The following is a 20496-nucleotide window of genomic DNA, read 5'->3' as shown; positions in this document are numbered from 1 at the left end:
GAAACCTACAGCCAAAGAACAGAGTGAAACATTTAGCAAAGAATGTAAAAGAAAGAATAAAATAAATTAACTTTTCTTGTATTATATCCTTTCAAAAAGCCAGGGATATGGGGCATACTATATTTTGATGCTAACATGTACAGCCCATGGGGGAAAAATATAGAGGTCTTAATGATGTTGATATAAGTTATTTGAGTGTCACATGAGATTTTGGTGTTTTGGTTCAGAATCAAAATTATAATCTCATCACAAAATTTTAATATATTGGAGGAACATTCATTTGAAAAGCTATATAGTGATAAATGTTTTTGTTTCTTCCCACAACTAGCTGGTGGTGATTTTGTGGATCCTTTCTCTTAAGATTAGGATTTCAGTCACATTCTGGTCTCCTCTAGAGGTCGATTCATGAAGTCTTGAATAGCCTGATGCAAAGGAAGCCATTTTTTGATAGACATTTTCAGAGCTGTAATCCAGCTGCAGAGATAACAGCACAGGACAGGTCATTAAAAAATTGTTGGACTCTAGGGAGGTGAAATGTTACAAAATCTTTTAATTTATCTTGTAAATGTTTCTCTTTGTTATTTAGTTCAAAATTAATATAGTAAACCATGATCCTTAGGTTTTGGATTGAACAAAAAGGTAGAACACCAAAAGAGACATATGCAGTGGTAGCTATGATTTAAATCCATGTTAATGTAAATAATAGGGCCAGGAGAGGGTACAATGTTAGTAAATAGTGATTAACGCAGTGATAGGATTTAAAAATTATTACTAGTATTTTCTGTTTCTATTTAAAGTTTAGTTGATCAAATGTATAGTAATCAAATATTGCCATTAGGACCAAATACTTCTTTGTCATGTTCTTGAAACCACAGCAAACACTCCAGTTAACTCTCCTCTCTCTTCCTCTCTGTTCCTTTCATTTTCTTGGATGATGTTTTATAAAATGTGCCCATATGATGTTTATTCTAAGGGTGGTTAGTAGGTGTTATTTTTTTAAAGTAGTTTAGGTCAGATAAGCTTAGGTAGTGGGAGTTAAGGGGAGTTAACCAGGATTCCTTCCAGCAATGTGTCTCAGAAACATTGAGTTAATATACTTTGTGATTCTCTGAGAGGGGAATATGATTTGTATCATTTCCTAAACTTATTTCACTACTTTTGGGGAGTGGGCTATCTTGTGGAACCAGAGTTCCATAAACCACAATTTGTGAAACTCTTGCTCTTTTAAATATTTCTCTAATGACTTAATATTGTTTCCTCTTGATAGTATCCACTCATGGATTTGGCAGTGAGATCCAACTATTCAACTTCCTCTCTTAGAGAAGCCAGTAAATTTTATCTGATAGGAGTTAACTCTCTTTCAGTGACCCCTTTTCTACAATAATAGAAGGCTGGAGCCTCACCTTCAAGGGACCATCTTTATCTGCCACCAGATTATACAGCACAGTCTGAGGAAGAAGATCCTGGCAAGTATCTAGCAATTCTATATTCATTATCCTCCCACTCTAGCCCATGCTTAGGAGTGAGTGGAGCAAGGAAGGTTACATAACGAGGGAAGGCCTAGGAAATCCTTTTCCCTTCTCCAAATGGTCACTTGCTGGAGATTACTGAAATTCTACTTTTGGAGTTTTATTTCTTTGGGTTGAAACAGTGAATTTGATTCGTGCAAATGGCCCTGGAAGCTTTACCATGTCCTTTGTTTTAAGAAATCACTGTAAATTTCTTTATTAGATCCTTTTTATCCAGATAGTTGGAAGAAAGTGTCTGGATGGTCACCAAGCAGTTGAGGGTAGGAATGGGAGATGTAGGACATTGGATGTCCTGGGGATTGGAGTTAGGTCAGGGAGACTTGAGAGATGAAGGAGGATACTCTAGGTACTTCCTCTGTTTCATGGTTTTGTCTCTGTTAACTTTACTTCTGGGTTTTTCTCAGAATCTTTATGAAACCAGTACCCATTTGTACATGCCAAGTTGGATACTAAACATACAATTTAGATGGATGAGTCCTGTGCCCTTTGATGGCTTATAACAAAACCAAACAACTGACCAGATGGACATATCAATAAGAGTTATGTGAAAGGTGGTGAAACAACAAACCTGTGAATTAATAAATTACAATATTTACGGGTTACAGCGTTAGTGGATTTTTTATGTTGAAACCTGAGTCAGCCACTACCTTGGGAAGAACTATGGACTCCATTTTCATTTGAAAAAAAATACTTCTAGAAGAGTCATCTTCTATGCATTGAAAGAAAAAAAAATCCTGGGGAATATTAACTACAGGGACTATGCAAAGAAAGGGAGATATTTAATTGAAGATGTGGAGTTGAATTTGGAAAATAAGGATAAGGGTTTGCTTAGAAGGCTCCTGTCAGGACTGGTAAAGAAGAAGAAATACGTAGACCTTGACTTACCGTTGGTTTTCTGTCTTATTTTCTGCACAGAAATAGAAAGTCTTGAATTCTTCAGATGGAGGTTTGAGTTCAATTACTGATTGCTTGAAGCTAAGGGTCTGCTCATTCACCGTATATCCTTGTAGATAAAGGCCACCTACAGAGGGTGAAAGGAATAAAGCAAGTGAGGAGAATAGGGAAAGAGTAAGATGGAGAAAAAGTCTGAAAAGGTGTCAAGAAAATTTTGTATCTGAAGGAACCTCTAGTCCAGGTGTCTTGTTTTACAGATGAAGAAGTGAGGCTCCAGAAGAATATATATTGATAACTTAGGTCATCCACTAATAATTAATGGCAAGACTGGTAACAAAGTTTGGATTTCCTGTTTTTCATTTCTACAGTGTTCTCATGACATGTTCAATATTTAGCTTTTTGTTACTGTGGGCCTAAAGTAGTTTCTTTAGGTTACTTCTTTTAGTGTGTTCCTGGAGGACACATTTTGAAATACATTTTTCAGTATCAAATATTGACACCTACAATATTACATTAGAGGAAAAATTAAATAGTATTTGTTTGGGCAGAACCATTAAGACATCCTAAGGAGTTATGAAGATGGCCAGAGGTTTCTACAACCAACATAGATTCTCACCTTCTTTGTGCATATGCAAAGCACATTTAAAATATGAACCCACAGGGTGATGTGAGGGCGCCAACTTGAATTAAAATGAAAATAAATGACTGGTTTTAAAAGATAATTTCTTCCCCATGGTCCTTTGAACCTATGTTAGTGGTTATATATTGCTTGGCCAGAATTCTGTTTACATTGTTTAGGGGTTGGGGTGTGGGGAGAAGACATCAGTCTAGGAGAAGGTGCCGAAAAATCAACACTTGTGTGTTCCTTATGGTGTCTTGATGCTCTGAGGTAACCTGAATCTCATGCAGATACTCTAGGTAACGTCATTAATAGTGATGATTAGATTTTTAGATCTCTTTCTTGTGCTTGCTAACTCTTATTATTCTCGCCCCCCAACCTCCCACTGTCCCCACCCCAGAAGCCACTTTACTGCACTATACTAGCAAAGAAAATGCCAAAATACGACTGGGATTTTTGCTACTCTATGGGATAAGTATTCTATACTGGTATGGTAGTAAGGGACTGTGAAAGGAAAATTTGGCTCATTTTTGTTTTTCTTTGGCTACACTTGATAACAATATACACTGTCAGGAAGTCATAAATTTTTCTTTTTAGACAGAATGAGTGGCTTTTGGACTTTAAAAATTCTTTACTCTATAGAGGGGGTTTAGTTGCACTATTAAATTCTTTAAAATTTTTCATTTAAAAAGAGTCCATTTTAGGGGCTTCCCTGGTGGCGCAGTGGTTGAGAGTCCGCCTGCCGATGCAGGGGACGCGGGTTCGTGCCCCAGTCCGGGAAGATCCCACATGCCGCGGAGCGGCTGGGCCCGTGAGCCGTGGCCGCTGGGACTGCGCGTCCAGAGCCTGTGCTCCGCAACGGGAGAGGCCACAACAGTGAGAGGCCCGCGTACCGAAAAAAAAAAAAAAAGAGTCCATTTTAGAACTAACTTCTAGGAAAGCGTTCATTTTAGAAATGGTTAGAATTTTTTCTTTTAGTAGGCTCCAGTAAAATGGTGTTTACCAAAATCAGAGAGTGACTTCTTTCTTTGAGCTAGACAAATATAAAACAACTTTTTTCAGATAATATTTACAAAGCATAATATTCATCCATTTAAAGTGTACAATCACTGATTCTTTGTTTATAAAGTTGTGCAACCACCACCATAATCTACCTTTGGAACATTTCATCATCTCAGAAAGAAACTCCATACCCATTAGCAGTCACTGCCCATCTGCTTCCCCATCCTAAGCCTAGGCAATCCTAACGAACTTTCTGTCTCTATAGATTTTTCCTGGGACACTTAATATAAGTGGAATTATACGATATGTGATCTTTTGTGACTGACTTATTTCACTTAGCATAAAGTTTTCAGGGTTCATTCATGTTGTATCATGTACTAGGACTTCATTTATTTTTATTGCTGAAATTTCATTGTATGGATATAGCATATTTGATTTATCCATTTGTTAGTTTGGACATTTGAGTTTTCTTCAATTTTTTGGCTATTATGAATAACATTGCGATGTTCGCGCACAAGTTTTTGCATAGGTGTATGTTTTGGGGGTATATACTAGATGTAGAATAAGCAACGTGTTAGATGTTTCAGGACTATAGGATACCTAAGAACTTATCTGAGGGTTATTTTGCTGTCTTAATTCTCTGCTCCAAACAACAGTATGCACCATTTATATTATGTACTGGTTTTTGACTTCTTCCTGCTTGTGAATTTCCTTTTCTCATATGTATGAACAGATAAGAATACCTTCCTCCATTCCTACCCATTTTGAGAATGGATAGAAAGTTATGCCCAAAAGATGTCTGCAACAAACAGGAAAGTTTCTGACACCTCTCCTAACTAATTATAGGGTAGAAATGATTAGCAGTAAAGTCATCCAATTATAACCCCATTACCTCATTTCAAGTGACCTCATTGGGCTGGTCTCTGTCTGTCATTAGGTGGCAGCAATAAATAGCAAGCTGGCACAGTGTTTGGACAGAGATTTCTCACAAGAACTATCCATTTGTTGCAATAATGTAAAATGTATCTGAGCAGCACATACAGAACTTGATGTGATTTGTTTAAGAATAATAGTTAACAATCAAGATTTGTTACTTCCAGCTCTTGCTGGAGAGAGATAAAAGGAAAAAAATTATCAAGTATACTGTGAATGACAAGGGGCTTCAGGCCTATGAAGAGGCACTTTGACTAACAGGCTTCTGGAATAATCACAGTGGCTTTTTAATATTAGCAGGCATAGGCCAGCCAGTAATACATATTGTTAAAGTACTAGCACCTTCCGTAACGGTGAGAAAAGACTTCAGGGACCTAACTGACTGGGGCTATTTCTCCGACTCCCAAAATATATATTTGAGGCATATTTAGCTGAAAGTAAAATGTGGGACTAGCATCTCCTAGGGTTTTTACAGGAAATCAGGGCTGTGTTGCCTCTCATGGCTTTTGCTCTTTCCCCTCCTCTCACTGTTATCTTTCCCTGCCTCCTCTTCGCTGCCCTCACTATTCTCTCGGCATCACAGGTGACTGTCACAAGAGCTAAGTCATGCCCCAAATACTACAGATACCTTCAGAAATAAGAAATATCATATGATGTGTCCCAGGTCTCTAATAAAGAACATAAATCAATGTAGTAAAATGAATAATAAAATAAAATAAATGAAAATAAAACAGTAAAGTAACCGAGATGCTGCAGCCAGGGGACCATGTCTCTGAAGTGGTGAATGTAGAAGGCTGAGTCTTAATAACAAAGCAGAAAATATGACAGGCATATTACAAAGATAATAGAAAGGAAAGAACCTTCTTTAAATATTCTAATATTCTGAAAGAAAACTGACTGTGTGAACCAGGATATATGCAGAGATGGGGTTTTTGTACTTTAGTATTTTTCCACCTTTTTTGGCTGTGATATAAAGATGTAATAAATACAGACCTCTACATGTTTTAATACAATTAAACCAAAAGTTTTGTGAAACGTTGTGATGTATCATGATATTTTTTATTCAATTAAATCCTATGCTATTGTTTTTTAAATACTGGTCACAATTTACTACATTGATTGTATGACACAGTAACAGGGTCAAAACCTGCAGTTTGATAAATACTGCTATAAATGGTAATCAAGGCCTGCTTCAAGGTTATGACCTTCACAGGGGAGAACTAGGAACCAAACCAGGGTGGGATGTGCAAGAGCCAAGCAGAGCTTGAACAATGTAAGTAAAGAACGAACTATAGATCAGACCAGCGCAAAGGTCATTTACTTAGTGTCAACTAGAAGAAAATGAGCATTAGAGCCCTGTATAATCTTTATTAATATAATAATGATTCATATTCCATGCATATAAAATGATTAAGTTAAACTAAACATATTAGTGCGTGTAGTGTTCATGGTGCAGCATGGTTTCAGCCATTCAACTCAGTTTCTTTGCTGTCCTCACAACTCCTTTGGTTGTTAGACTGAGTGGACCCTGGCTATTGCAGTCAGTGTGCTGATGTCCAGAGCGCAGAGACCAGACACACAACATTACTGACCGAGTACTGCTTTTAGAAGACTAATTTCTGTCAGGGAGTGCTACACAGAGCATGGTGGCTAAGAGTTTGGGCATAGGATTTTGATAGCATTTGTTCAGAGTTTGTGTCTGTCACTTAATAGCTGGTTGACCAGTAGTGTGCTAGTTAACTTCTCCAAGCTTTAGTTTCTTACTTGAAATAGGACAATAACTGTGGATGTTTTGCAAATATTAGTTTTAGATAAAGAACATGAAGTGCCTATCCAAGTCCTGGACGCATAGGAAGCATTCAATAGCACATGCTAACTTTCCCATTCCAATACACTTGAGCAGTATGATCCAGTCCTCTGGAAAAAAAAAAATGTGGTTCACCAGGGCAGTGACTTTTTGTGGACAGTGGAGAGGGGCATATTTATTTGGGGAATTTTCCACAGGAAATTTGGATTTGCCTCGATCCTATCTTAAGTTTCATTATGCAGGACCACTGGCTCTGAGCCTCAGGTCATGATCTGAGTTAAGATGTATAAGAAGATTGAAGAGGACTCTTAGAAAAAGGATGTAAACCTCAATTTAAAATTCAAGTCCAGGGAAGGGTAAAGAACTTCAGAAGAATTCCTGCACAGCCACCTTAATGCTGAAGAAGGATTAGCAGTGGATTAACCCTGGGAGAGCTTCCAGCTGGACCCAACAGCTGTCAGGGTGGCAGTGGGGAGGCGGTGGCAATAAAGTACACCTTCTGGAACAAGGTGCATGCTCAGGCATCTTTTATTCAAGGAAGAGTAGAGTCATGTAAAAACAGAAATCACAGGCCTCTATTTTAGAACCTGGCCTAGATATAAAAATTCTGTTGGAATTTCAGTAAGGAACATGTTCTTTTCATTCATATTGAAATAATTTGGGCTAGAAATTAAGGACCTATGAAGATAGGATATTCAAGAAGTAAGGCTGGGGGCTTCCCTGGTGGTGCAGTGGTTAAGAATCTGCAATGCAGGGGACATGGGTTCGAGCCCTGGTCTGGGAAGATCCCACATGCCGCAGAGCAATTAAGCCCGTGCACCACAACTGCTGAGCCTGCGCTCTAGAGCCCGTGAGCCACAACTACTGAGCCTGTATGCCACAACTACTGAAGCCTGCGCTCCTAGAGCCCATGCTCTGCAACAAGAGAAGCCACTGCAATGAGAAGCCTGCGTACCGCAACGAAGAGTAGCCCCCGCTCATCGCAACTAGAGAAAGCCCGTGCACAGCAACAAAGACCCAATGCAGCCAAAAATAAATAAATAAATAAATTTGAAAAAAAAAAAGAAAAGAAGTAAGGCTGGGAAAGAATGAATGGCTTTGAATTTATTTTTATTAGCCACAAAATAATATATTTTCAGGAGAAAAAATTTAAAATAGATAGAAATTAGATAACTTCTTACAGCTGGAAAGAGTGTAATATGGCCAAAAGCCCAGGTATCTGGTGGCCTGAGTTCTGGTTTTGCCTTTGAATTGGCTTTGTAATCTTCTAATCTTTCTCCATTGTTAAATGAGGGTATGACAAACTACAGTACCCACACTTCATGGGAATAGTGGCCAACTGAGTCAATTTGGTTGTTTACTCATTCATTTATTAAACATACAAAATATAGAGTCATCTCTGAGTACATAATCCCTCAGAAGAGATAAATGGCCAACTAGAGATAAAATACAAAGTAGAGGGTGATAAGTGTCGCAAGATGGGTGAGTGTGGAAGTTCAGAAAAGGGAGATGCTTTGTTTACCTAGGACCATCTGGGATTCCTTTCTAACAGAGATGGCCAACATTTGAATAAGCACTTGAAGGACAGATAGAATCTGGACAACTTGTGTTGGGGAATCAGTAGGTAGAGAATGTTTCAGGGGAAGGAATTAACATAAGCAAAGACATGGGGTCAGAGAAAAGTCCAAGAGGTGGGGTGTGCTAAGCAAATAGAATGTGACCATGTGTGCATGTGGAGTACAGGGTGCTTTAACACAGGAGTGGAAGAGAAAGCCAGAAAGAAGGGTTTGGGGACAAAGTAGAAGGCCCTAGAGTGCTCTGGATGCAACAAAGGACCATGGAAGTTTCTGGAAAGATGTGTGAAATAATAAGGATGAATATAAAGAAAGCTTTCACATTTTCCCCCTTGTCTATTTTTCCTTTTGGCTAGTGTAACTTAGGCTGCCTAGGTTCAAATTCTATCTTCACCATTTACTAGCTAAGGGAACTTGGGCAAATGAGTTAACCTTGCTAAGCATCAGTTTCCAAACTTGTAGGTGGGCTAATAACCTATTTATAGGATTGTTGTAGAAATTAAACGAAATAATAAGTAAAAACACTTACTAGAGTGACCAGTACAAAATCTTTACCCACTAAAAGATAACTCTGTTATCTGCTTTTACTGTTATTATTTTTAGGCCATTTATTAGTAGCTGTTTCCCAGCTTTCCAACTAAGACTTTTCTAAATAGGGCCTCCTCGGACCTTTCAGAATAAGGGAGGCCACTTAGTGGCTGTCATTACCATTTTAAACTCTTGGAATCAGTAGCGGTCCCTGGGCCCCAGGGGTTTGGAAGCACTTGGTTAATATTTAAGTTTGGAGTAATCTGAGCATTCAATCCTAAACATTCACTTTCTACCTATGGAAACATTCTCTTGAAAATGAACTTCATTGATTTGTTAGTTATAATGGTTCAGACTTTCGCAGTGATATTTTATAATAAAAGCCCCAGTCAATGACTACTTTAGACGTTTGTTTTGTCTATCTTCATTCTCATCCTGGAGTCAGGTGCTTAAAGCTGTGGATTTGGATTGCATAGGAACAGTCTGTTCTGAAAGTGCTTAGAGATGCTGCCTATTTCCTAATAGTTGAATAATATTCTGGGTCATGTTTTAATACTCTCAAAGTGGAAGGGTGAGTAAGTAAAAGAGAGTTATTGTATTGCTCATCCTGCGTGATGAGAAAAGGACCATAGTGTGATGCTCTGTACCTCTTTCATACCCTTCCAAAAAGGTCAAAATGGTCACCAGATACCTCCTTCCCATTTGGCATGGCGATCTAGCTTAATTAAAGAAAGGCATTTATGCTAAAAAAAAGGAAATTAAATGACTAAGATTCCAGGATCTTCATTACTGAAAATTATTTAAGGATTATTTGTTTGGGAAAAAGTTCAACTGCAAATAAAACATCTGTAATCTATTTTGTCAAAAATGACAAGAAGGTAAATAATCGTTCTTGTAGAAATCGTGCACAATTATTTTATTACTATATTATATTGTTTACATACTTATTTTTTATATATAGCTTTTAGCATATTAAAATATATATTATGTATATTTATATATAATTTAATAAATATATATACATTTTATAGAGAGAAAGCTTTTTGTGTCGAGTACTTTGTATGTAGAACTTAAGAGACTCTAAATGGCAATCACTTCATTCAATCTTCACAATAGTCCTGTGAAATAGATAGCTGTTTCCATTTTATAAATGACGAAACTAAGTTTTGGGAAGTTAAGTAACTTGCCTAAGGAAAATTGACAATTAATGTTCTTTTCATTACTCACTTGTCCAAGATTAGGGATACTACCAGAAAAGGGTAGAGCCACTAGCCAAGAAAACTACTGGCATTGACTCTGAATGTCATCAGTGATAAAAAGATGAAGGGGTTTAGTTTTTGTTTTCCCAGGCAGTAAAATCACGGGGTTAGGGGTGCAGGCTCTGGAGTTAGGTTGGCTGCATTTAGATCTCAGCTTCATTGCTTACTACACGAGATATTGTCAAGTTGTGTAGACTTTCCAGTCAGTTTTCCTATCTGTAAAATGTGAATAGTAATAGTATCCCTTCTCCAGACAATAACTGAACTAATTTACACAGCATAAAGTTTGGTAAAGTCTCTGTAAAGCTAAGATGTCATTACTATTATGACGGCAATTACTGTTATTTCAGGTGAAAGTTAAGTCCATACCTGAGGCCTGGGTGGAGCGAATGCTAGCGTAGAAGTACAAGCAGCCATCCTTCAGAATGCAATAGTGCTGGATCCACATGTCTGTGCTTCTGTCAAGTTGGTGCAGAAGGCCCAGGCACTCTGGGTTCTTGATAGCCAGGGGCGGGAGGCTCCTGTTGTGCAGAGTAACGTCTTCCCAGACATGCTTCTGCAGGTGTGACACAAAGGGATCAGCTGAGTGGCCATCCTGTGCCAATGGTCATTGACTCCCAGAGCCAATGACATCAGCACCAAGACTGACTTCAGAGAAGCTTCTGTCCTAAGTGATTCTATTGCTAAGGCAGTCTGAATACTTGAGCAACAAGCCAGACAATCTGAATTTATCCATCGGCCATAGAGAATTTCTCCCTTTTCATGTCCATAGACCTCCCTTCTCTTTGGCTTCTTTTCTATTGTGAGGAAATCAAAAGAATTATCAGTGATGTATAGAAAGGACATGGAAATGGGCAGCTCAGCAAAGGCTGTTGTTTAAAGGCCCTGTCTATAAGTGCTGGCCCCACTGTGTTATTTTACTCACCATTGGGATTGTCCTTCTAGCCCTGTTCCTGGTATGTCCACTGTGACTAACTGCAGCCCCTGGTTCATGCTTTACTTTATCTAGCACTCCCATTTGTACAAAGGAACGAGTTAAATGCCCCAGGCCAGATCAGGCCTTAGGCTCATATGGTCCGTGTAGTGGAAGGCCCATGATAAATCAAGAGCCTCTACCCTGGAGGTCAGCCCTCGATCCATAGTCCTGAGGGAGTGGCAGGCTTTTCCTGGGAACTTGACCTGAGGCAGGGGACGTGGTGCTTCATCCCTTTATCAGAATACCTTGCTGGGCACTGGCCAGTTTCTCTTCTTTATTGGTTTCATTTTTGCTCTTTAGTTTTAACACAGCAGTGCAAAAGATTTCAGAATGCAGAGCTGGCTGAATTCTTTGCTGTGTAGTGGGAGCCTGCTGGGAGTTTGGGTATTCATTTTTCACTCTGCTGCAGACACCCTGAGTGCATGAGCAGAATAGATCCCTCTTAAAAATATCGAGGCTCATGACGGTGATGCACTGGAGAGACGGATGAGTGTGTTGAGCATTGTGTTCCAGGTAGAGTGAAACACAAGTCCTGCTGTTTATCATGTGATAATGCTGGTGATTATTCTGAAAGTACGGTTACAGGGCACGGGGGTAGTACATTTAAGCTCAAGCAACCCAAATTTTCCTGAATGTACAAGAGCCAAAATATGTAGAGAAGATTATTGACAGTAAATACCTTTTTCTTGTATGCCATTTTGTGAGGAAATGAGCATATTTAAAGGAACTCTATAACCTTATTAGAAATCATATCTACAGCATAAACATGAAACAATTGAATATTGAAGAAGTTTCTTCCCTCTTGACCAGGTCATAGCTCAGAAAGAAGGGTATCAAATGACTTAGGGGCTGAAGTGATGACTCACCTGTTGATCTTACAAAGTTATCTCTCAGTTTATAGGTCAAATCTAAATTAAAAACGATATTACTTCAGGGCTAGGAATCATTTTCTAATAAGCTGCTTGGCCAACAGCACTATCCCAAGATATCCCTGAGCCCTTGTTCTTAGGGAGTGTGAAAAAAACAGTAGCAGTGGTTTAACCTCATGGGGAACCACTGGGCTGTTCTGTGTCAAGGAGAAATTCCACCCCAGTTGGAACTACCCGTTGAGCTCACGGAGAGGAATGTCATACAAACCGCTGAAAACAAAAAGTACAGCAGGAATGCAAGCACCTCCATAAAATCTGAGTGGAAAATCCTGTTGACTGCAAATCCCAGCTTTTATCGCAGATATGAGAAGTCCCAGGGTGGACTGCATGACATCTAACTTGATCCTTTCCCCCTCGGAGAAGAAAAGCAGAACGAAGGCACAGATAAACATCAAGGACACCTTACCTGGTGGACAGGATGGGCCGCTCTGTCCATTGCTTCAAGCCACCTGAAAGACAGAAAGATGAGAGGCGCTTTCCTTGGGGAGCTTGATAAGTGTCATTCAGAGGGCCTTGTTTTTCTCCCTGAAACCCATTGTTCAGACAGAAGAGTTCTGAGCCTCAGGTATATTTCATGGCTCTAAATTCATGGTTGAAGAGCAACACATTCTTATAAAATTGGTGTTACTAGGTGGCAAAATCCCACACCCACCAGGGGTATTTAAAATAAATTTATGGGCTTCCCTGGTGGTGCAGTGGTTCAGAGTCCGCCTGCCGATGCAGCGGATACGGGTTCGTGCCCCAGTCTGGGAAGATCCCATATGCCGCGGAGCGGCTGGGCCCGTGAGCCATGGCCGCTGAGCCTGTGCGTCCGGAGCCTGTGCTCTGCAACGGGAGAAGCCCTTGTACCGCAAAAAAAAAAAATAATAATAATAAAAAAATAAAAAAATAAAAAATAAAAAATTTATTTTTATTCTTCTCCTTTACTATAGTTTAATTAGTGCCTAAGGGAAAATGTATTCATTATTTTACTGAGGTATGTAAATTTAACATCAGCAGGGCTGATAACTGTAAGGCCCTGGCTATTAATATATGGAAAGACTGGCAAAGAGCCACTGTTCTAAGCCACCTCCCCAAGTGTTCCTTGGACAAGGTGGCCACCTTTAGTGCACTGTTAGTGTCCCTACTTGAGGACTGAAATTTGTTAGTCTTGTCTCCTTAGCCAGGTACCAGCCTATCTACCCCACCCCATCCTGCCAATCTTTTCCAAGTTTCTTTTAAACCCCATAACTTCCAATCAAACGATCCTGCAAGCTTTTCTCCCCAAAGCTTGATTTAATCCCTCTGCACTTCTGTGTTCCATTTCTTCTTTTGTATGCATATCTGATGCTATACCACGCCCTTCATAAACTCCTCCCTTACCCATACATCCAGAGACCTTTTCTCCCCACCCTCAATTCCTACGCCACATTGTCTTTTCCTATAGCACGGCTGGATTTCTATTTTGCATTAAAAATCCTACCTTCTTGGTTCAGAGCTGTTTTGAAGGCAAGGATTGGTGCCTAATCACACTAATAGTCCTCAGAGATTTTAAAACAGTGTCTTGGACATATTAGCTATCCAATAAATATTTTGTCCGTGAATTGAAATACAATTAAGTTGCTATCAGCATGTTTCCTTGTTTGTCCTATAAAGAAACATGCATTTGAATACACAGTGTTCCACAAATAGAGACAGTATATTGTTTGCCTAAGAGGTTTCAGACCTAGGGCTCTCTTTAAAATTGGAGTCCAAATTCTCTTAAAGAGATATGGCATTCTTCTAAACGCTGTTGACCCATTTTTTTGTCATTGTCTCCCTCTCTCCCATTCTATCCCACCCATCACCCTAAAGTAGCAGTACTTACACAGCAGTTCTGAGTTGACTCACTGGACTGACCAATGATCTCCATTCCCTCAGGGTGACACACTGAATAATGATCATAAGTTGCTGAATGCTTAGAGTTTGTAGGCTACCCTCTTAGAATGCCTTCACACTTCTACCCTCAGACTGGGTTGTACGCTTACAGACTGTCAACTGCATTAATTCCCCACAAAGCTATATTATTATTATTAATTTTGCTCATTTCACTGTAGTGTGTTAAATTGTGACCCAACTACATTAGTTTTATTCCTCTGAATATCCATCCAATTAGTTTAAAATATATGAATCTAGCAACTTTTGGGGAAGCTAGATGTGAACTGTGGCAGTAGTGAGCTTTTTTAGAAAATATAGAGATCTAAGGTAAATGAGTTAGAAGAAGATGCTTCTGTTCTTTGGAAATTCTGTTAGGAAAAAACTTGGCAGAAACATGAAAATCCAAACTTCTCATACATAAGAAAAAGAAAGTTTATTGACTCATGCTGTGAATTTGCTGTTCCCTTGCCTACTTCCAGTCCCAAGAATCTGTCAGATTGCTATTGAAGAAGCATTCCCCCACCCAATGTGAAACTAGTAAGATAAAAGAATAATCGATTACCTTTTCATTTCTTGGTTTGAGGTTGTGCAGAGGTAGAAAGTTCTATTTCCAGACTGAGGCACACAGTTAAACACAAATGGTTTTCCCAAGCTGCTATCAATGCCAATTTCTGCACCTTCTAATTTTATTACGTCTAGAGGTGGACATTTTCCTTCATCCTGTAATTGATAAGAAGAGGTTCAGAATGGGCACTGCAACTAAGCAGATAAGGAAGGAAATGAGGGAGGAAAGGAGGACTAAAGTTATTTTTCTGAATTGATTGTTTGTTTTGTTCCGAAATGAAACTAAAACCAAAATGAGTTTTTATAGATTATGCTCTCTGTGATATATTACATCAAACTCCAAATTTTCTACATCCCTTTTGAATAGCCTCTATTAATATGCATTTATTTATGTCAACTTGGGAGAGTATCATTAATCATTCATGCCCATTTTTCCCATCAGAGAAAAGAACATCAAAAGAAATTGATGTTACAAAATATATGTTTTTGGTAGTGGCATGAGAGCTCTAGTTAGTGGCTATAATTAACATGATTCCATACTTATTGTGTGTCAGGCCCTCTTCTAATTTCTTTAAATCTATTAATTGATTTATCTTCACAAATGCTTATGAGGTAGTTACTTTTATTATCTTTTTTTTTTTTTTTACAAGTCAGGAAACTGCAGCATAGAGAGAATAAAGAACACTTTTCTATAAATGACAGTAGTTTGAAACATGTATGCAAAACTAAAATCAGTTTATAGGTAAATTTTTGCTATTTGTATTTATTTTACAATTATATGTCAAAATATCCTGTCCGTTATTCATGTCTTTTCTAAAAACAGCTGTACTGGAATAAAATTTACATATCATAAAGTCACTTATTGTACGTGTACAACTTAGTGACCTTTAGTGCATTTACGGAGCTGTGAAACCATTGCTGCAATCTAGTTTTAGAACTCTTCCATCAACCTCCAAATTTCCTTTGAGTCTGTTTGCAATCAGTTGCCACCCTTGCCCCTCCAGTTACAGGCAATCACAGATCTATTTTCTGTCCCTATAAAGTTGCCATTTCTAGACATTTTGTATAAGTAGAATCATACACTATAGGGTCTTCTTTCACTTAGTGTAATGTTCTCAAGTTTCCTCCATGTTGTAGTTCTTATTAGTATGTCATTCCTTTTTATTGCTGAGCTATATTCTGCTATATGCATATGCCTCATTTAGTTAATCCATTCACAAGTTGATGGAGAGTTTTCTTTCCAGTTTTGGGCTCTTTCAAATAATGCTGCTATGAAAGTTTGTGTACAGGTCTTTGTGTGGACATATGGTTTCATTCTCTTTGGTAGATTACTAAGAGTGAAATTGCTGGGCCGTATGGTAAGTGTAACTTTGTAAGAAACTGCCAAACTGTTTTCCAAAGTGGCTGTAACAGGTTACATTTCCACCAGCAGTGTATAAATGTTCCAGATTTTCCACACCCTCACCAATACTCTGTATTGCTTGCCTTTTTGGTAATAGCCATCCTACTGGGTGTACAGTGGTATCTCCTAGTGGTTTTAAGTTGCATATTTCTAATGAGTGTTGATGCGGAACACCAACTAGCCCAGAGGTTCTTAATCAATTTTAGGTGATGACTTCCTTTGAGATGCTGATGAAAACTATGGACATCCCCCCGCCAAAATACATAAATGTGTATGTGTGAATTTATACACATATACAAAAAATTTCTTGCAACCCACAGGTGGATGTATACAAATACATGCTCCACTAAAAGTAAGATCTCATAGTTGTATGACACTTCAGTTCATAAAACATTTTCATGGACCCTGTCTTTTTTACTTTTCACAACTACTCTATAAAGCAGGAAGCTAATGTTCTCCCCGTTTTCTAGAAGAAGAAACTGAGTTTCAATAAGATGCCCCAAGGTTACATAGACAGAAACAGAACTTAAGCACTGGTTTTCTAGCTCTGTCTTCCACACTACATCTCTCACATGTCTGGTTTCTTGGGCAGTTGAAAGCTGTAGTATTTACGTTTTAGGAGACAGAATATTTCCTGAAGCCATGAGCTTTCCTGGAATATAGACAGAGATCTAAAATTTTGCTCTGTTTTAGTAAATATAAAGAAGGCAGCGCATCTTATAATAATTGTCTATGGCCAATAATTATGACATTAGAAACCAGAAGAATATATTTTCATTTGCTTTAATAGGGATAAAGAGTTTGCATGCCTATAAAGAGTAGCTATCTTTCAGGAGCATCTTAAACTGCAAAAAGAAATGGGGAAACATAAAGCCTGGAGATTTTATTCTATTAAGTGACAGATGTGCTCATTTGCTAAGAGCAAATACTCAGTGGGTCTGCTATCCTTTGGACCCATTAGGCAGATAAGATGCTATAATATGGTTGTCTCTCTGTATCAGCACTATTAGGTAATTCTGAAACTACCAGTATTCTCCTTCATCCTTTGCTGTGGGACAGTGCAAAGGAATACACTCCTATGACATATGACACACAACCAAGAATAGTATCTGAAGTCACTTATGAGTCTCTTTGCCTCTGCTCAAGTTTCATCTGTGTGAGGAGAATGAATGGCGAATGGAGTAGATTAAAAATGAGGGCTACTATTTCTTACATGGTCTCCATCATGGCCCATATTCCATTTTTACTAATCTAAGCTGCTGCCTCATTGCCCGTGATTACGAGCCCACTGTGGCCCTGGGAGCAGCTGCAATAAAACCATGGACACAGAGCCTGTGTAGCAGGTGCAGGTGCTCTTGCAGCTGTGCTTACTCATCTTACTTTTTTTTCTTGGTTTCACCAGCCCAAGCACCTTTAAGCTCCACCGTCGTGGAGGTACAAGGGTTGGAAAAGGTTCTCCATTCAGTCTAATCCTAATGCTGCTTGGACTGTCGTTCTATATTCCCCAATCAAATGTTTTCTAAAGATAAAGGAAAACAAATCTCTTTTCTATCTTATTGCCATGGCCTGGGGTCTTTAACTCATCCCTTAAGCAAAACTCAATCCTTCAGTTTGGCAATAATTCATAAATAGGTTCTGTCTGATTCCTTCCCTCTAGCTCTGCCAAAAGTCTCACTCAAGTCAGAACTAGAAACAATGAAAATTCCTTTAAGACTTTGGCTTCCCCGCAACTTTATATTCTTCTTCCCAAGGCATAAGAAGGCTCTAGCTCCATTTTTCTATTCCTGAGACAAATCATGAAGCAGAGATCCAGCTGCTTCATGTGTGCAGGATTGATTAAAATAGCAGGGATGCTGAAGGGATTTACCAAGGAATTGTTTAGTGAGGTCCAGAAGCTTTTGACTGAGAATAAAAGAACTTGGGCTGTTTATGCCATATGGCCTTAGATGATGTTGACATTGTCAATCATGGAAATAAGATTTCTACAGCAATAATCCCAAAGGTCAGAGTGCTCAGAAGAGGGAAATAGTAAATAATAATAATGACAAAAACCCAACCCAGAGTGAATTCACTTCTAAATTCAATTATTTCTATAAAGAAAAATACAGACAAGGGCATTTGTGTCTGTCTGCAGCTTGGGCTATCTGGTGAAATAAAATTACCTGCAGATATCTCTGGGTTATTTGTGTTGGTCAGAATTTTGGTTTGAACATGTTAGAAATTTTTTATTGTTGTTGCTAGGCCTCTTTGTCTAAGGGAAGAGAAAAGATTGGGACATGATACCAACATGGTTCATTTCATCTGAAGGCACAGCCATGAAAATCCACAAACTAAGGAGGAGGAAAAAGGCATCTTTAGCCATGAAAAAGAGCTGATTCTTGGTCGGGAAAACAGAGCCAAGATAAATTTAGAGGGAAAGAAAGCATGTCCTAAAGCAATGCACCACATGAAAGGGTGCATGAAATACACATCTCAAGTGCTGTATTTAAAGCTAGCAGATTGAAGCAAAATTGAAGATGGAGAGTCTCTCAGAGTCTTATTAATGATTCTGAGAACCCTTTATCTCTAGGCAGCAGTTTGGAGGCATGCCCTGCCCACTGGTAATGGAAAACCATCACTCCTTGGTAGCTATGAGATGATGGCCTCTGTTCACGTGCTACCTGATAGCAGCAAACCCTGCAAAGGCAAGAAGGAAAGATGTAAGAGTGCTTTCACTGTAGCGATCTTTGCTATCTTTGTCCTGGGATTAAATAGAAGTCTTGACTCTATTTAAAGGCTCAAGACCCTCGCTACACAACTCAAGATTATTATATACATACATATATGCATGTGTGTATTTGTTTATTTATTTATGCTTTCCTCTTTCCCTCTGGGCAGGCAAGGAAGGATGGATGAAGAACAGAGCAGAAAGTAAAGCAAGCATGTAGGTCAGGCCCTTGTTTGTAAGCGGTACTGGGTGCCTTGTCAAAGCTTTGTGAATTTACTATTTCTCTTTTTGCTTTTATCAAGACCTTGAGATGATGACAATTTCATTGCACCCCACAGTCGCAGCAACTCGCTAGTCTGAATAAAAGTATGGTTACTGTTCTTTCCCTGCTTTTATAATGCAGCCTAGCTTATCTGTGACATCAGCAGAGGTAACTGGCTCCAAACTCAGAATTTTGTGCTTTTCTTTTCAGTTTGCCTGGAGTGGTGAACCATGTTTTCGGAGTGATAAATACAGGCTGGCAACACCGTGTTGTTTCCTGGCACTAGGGAGACTGGGCTCCAGGAAACATGGGCGGCTTCGGGGGCTGAGGGAGTTCATCTCCACCAACGCATTATGCTGCACCCAGGCTTCCTGCTGGAAAGCTAGCCAAGTGGAGGGATGCTAATGATGTTGGGGTCCTGGCTACCTGGGCTTGACAGATTTGAATACACTTCTGGTCTCAATCACATGTCTCATTTGTCAACATTTTACTTGGCTCCTAAACTGTCCCTTAGAATATAACAACTACAGCTCCGTAGTTTTATTACAACAGAAAAACTATGAAGTAGTGAATCTAAGTAGTCATGACCCTGTTCAAAATATAACATAGAATATAACAACTTAGAATATAACAACTACAGCTCCGTAGTTTTATTACAACAGAAAAACTATGAAGTAGTGAATCTAAGTAGTCATGACCCTGTTCAAAATTGTCTAAAAGTTACCAGGTTAACTGTAAAATCAAGACCTTCTGCATCTTACGCTCTGCAATGGATTGTTTGTCCTACGAGGTTTCTCTCTGAACTCTGTGCTGTTTTGTGGATGGATTCTAGAGCCAGACCAGCTGGGTTTGACTCCTCACTGTACCACTCATTAGGTCACTTATGTGACCTTGGTCAAGTTACTTAATCTCTCTGTGCCCCAGTTTCCTCATCTGTAAAAAATAGGGTTGTTATAAGGATTGTGTTAATATATATGTAGTGTTCAGAACACTGCCAGGCACTTTGTAAGTGAGCTGTACATGTTAGCTTTCATTATTATGTAGAATTTGATGAAAGTGAAGAGTAAGAACCTAAAAAATTAGTCAACCAAGAAGCTTTGAAACGGATGACAGGGGAACTTTATTTAAAGTAAGTTCCTATATATGTCTTTTCTTTCCTCCAAGAATGACATACTGCATGAACAAGGGGAAAGACTTAGTCTCTCAGAATCTGTGTCCTCGTCTGTAAAATGGGGGTAGGAGTACCTTTCTCTGTGAGGTGCATAACAGCTGTTCAGTGAAGGTTCATTCTTTCCCACATCTGGGATCCACTTTCAGTTTACAAATGAAGCATCACTGTTATATCCCTAGGACTCAAAAGCCTAGGGATAAAGGAAAAGCCCCCGCTCCAGAACCACTGGTGGTATTACTGGGAGGAGGGAGCGGAGAGGGAGAGAGCCTGGGCGACTTCACTGTCATATCTTGGAAGAGAGTTGTGATGATCTGAGTGGTTGGCTCCTGTGCCTGGATTCTTGTCATTTAGGTGACAAAGTTCATTAAATGTTCTCAGGGATTTGGAGGACTCAGTCCCTGCTTCTGGTTACACTTGGACTGGGGATCTCCCATAGCCCACAGG

At 39.1% G+C, this 20496-nt stretch overlaps 1 protein-coding gene across 1 annotated transcript in view; it reads right to left on the bottom strand.

The window, feature by feature from the left end:
- Positions 1 to 374: 374 nt before the first annotated feature.
- LOC309958931 (uncharacterized protein) overlaps positions 375 to 20496 on the bottom strand; it is a gene marked incomplete at both ends in the record, with an annotated part of 102075 nt that continues 81953 nt past the window's right edge. The window contains 5 exons of the mRNA XM_082835052.1: positions 375 to 474; positions 2415 to 2550; positions 10515 to 10701; positions 12457 to 12499; positions 14509 to 14666. Coding sequence (XP_082691178.1) covers positions 375 to 474; positions 2415 to 2550; positions 10515 to 10701; positions 12457 to 12499; positions 14509 to 14666 — 624 coding nt within the window. The remainder of the gene's footprint in view (positions 475 to 2414; positions 2551 to 10514; positions 10702 to 12456; positions 12500 to 14508; positions 14667 to 20496) is intronic.

This window comes from Leucopleurus acutus (assembly GCF_964270905.1).
Source record: "Leucopleurus acutus genome assembly, chromosome: 3".
In the NCBI taxonomy this organism is placed as follows: Eukaryota; Metazoa; Chordata; class Mammalia; order Artiodactyla; family Delphinidae; genus Leucopleurus; species Leucopleurus acutus.
Note: the sequence above shows the minus strand (reverse complement) of the source record. Positions and strands in the feature narration are given on the sequence as shown.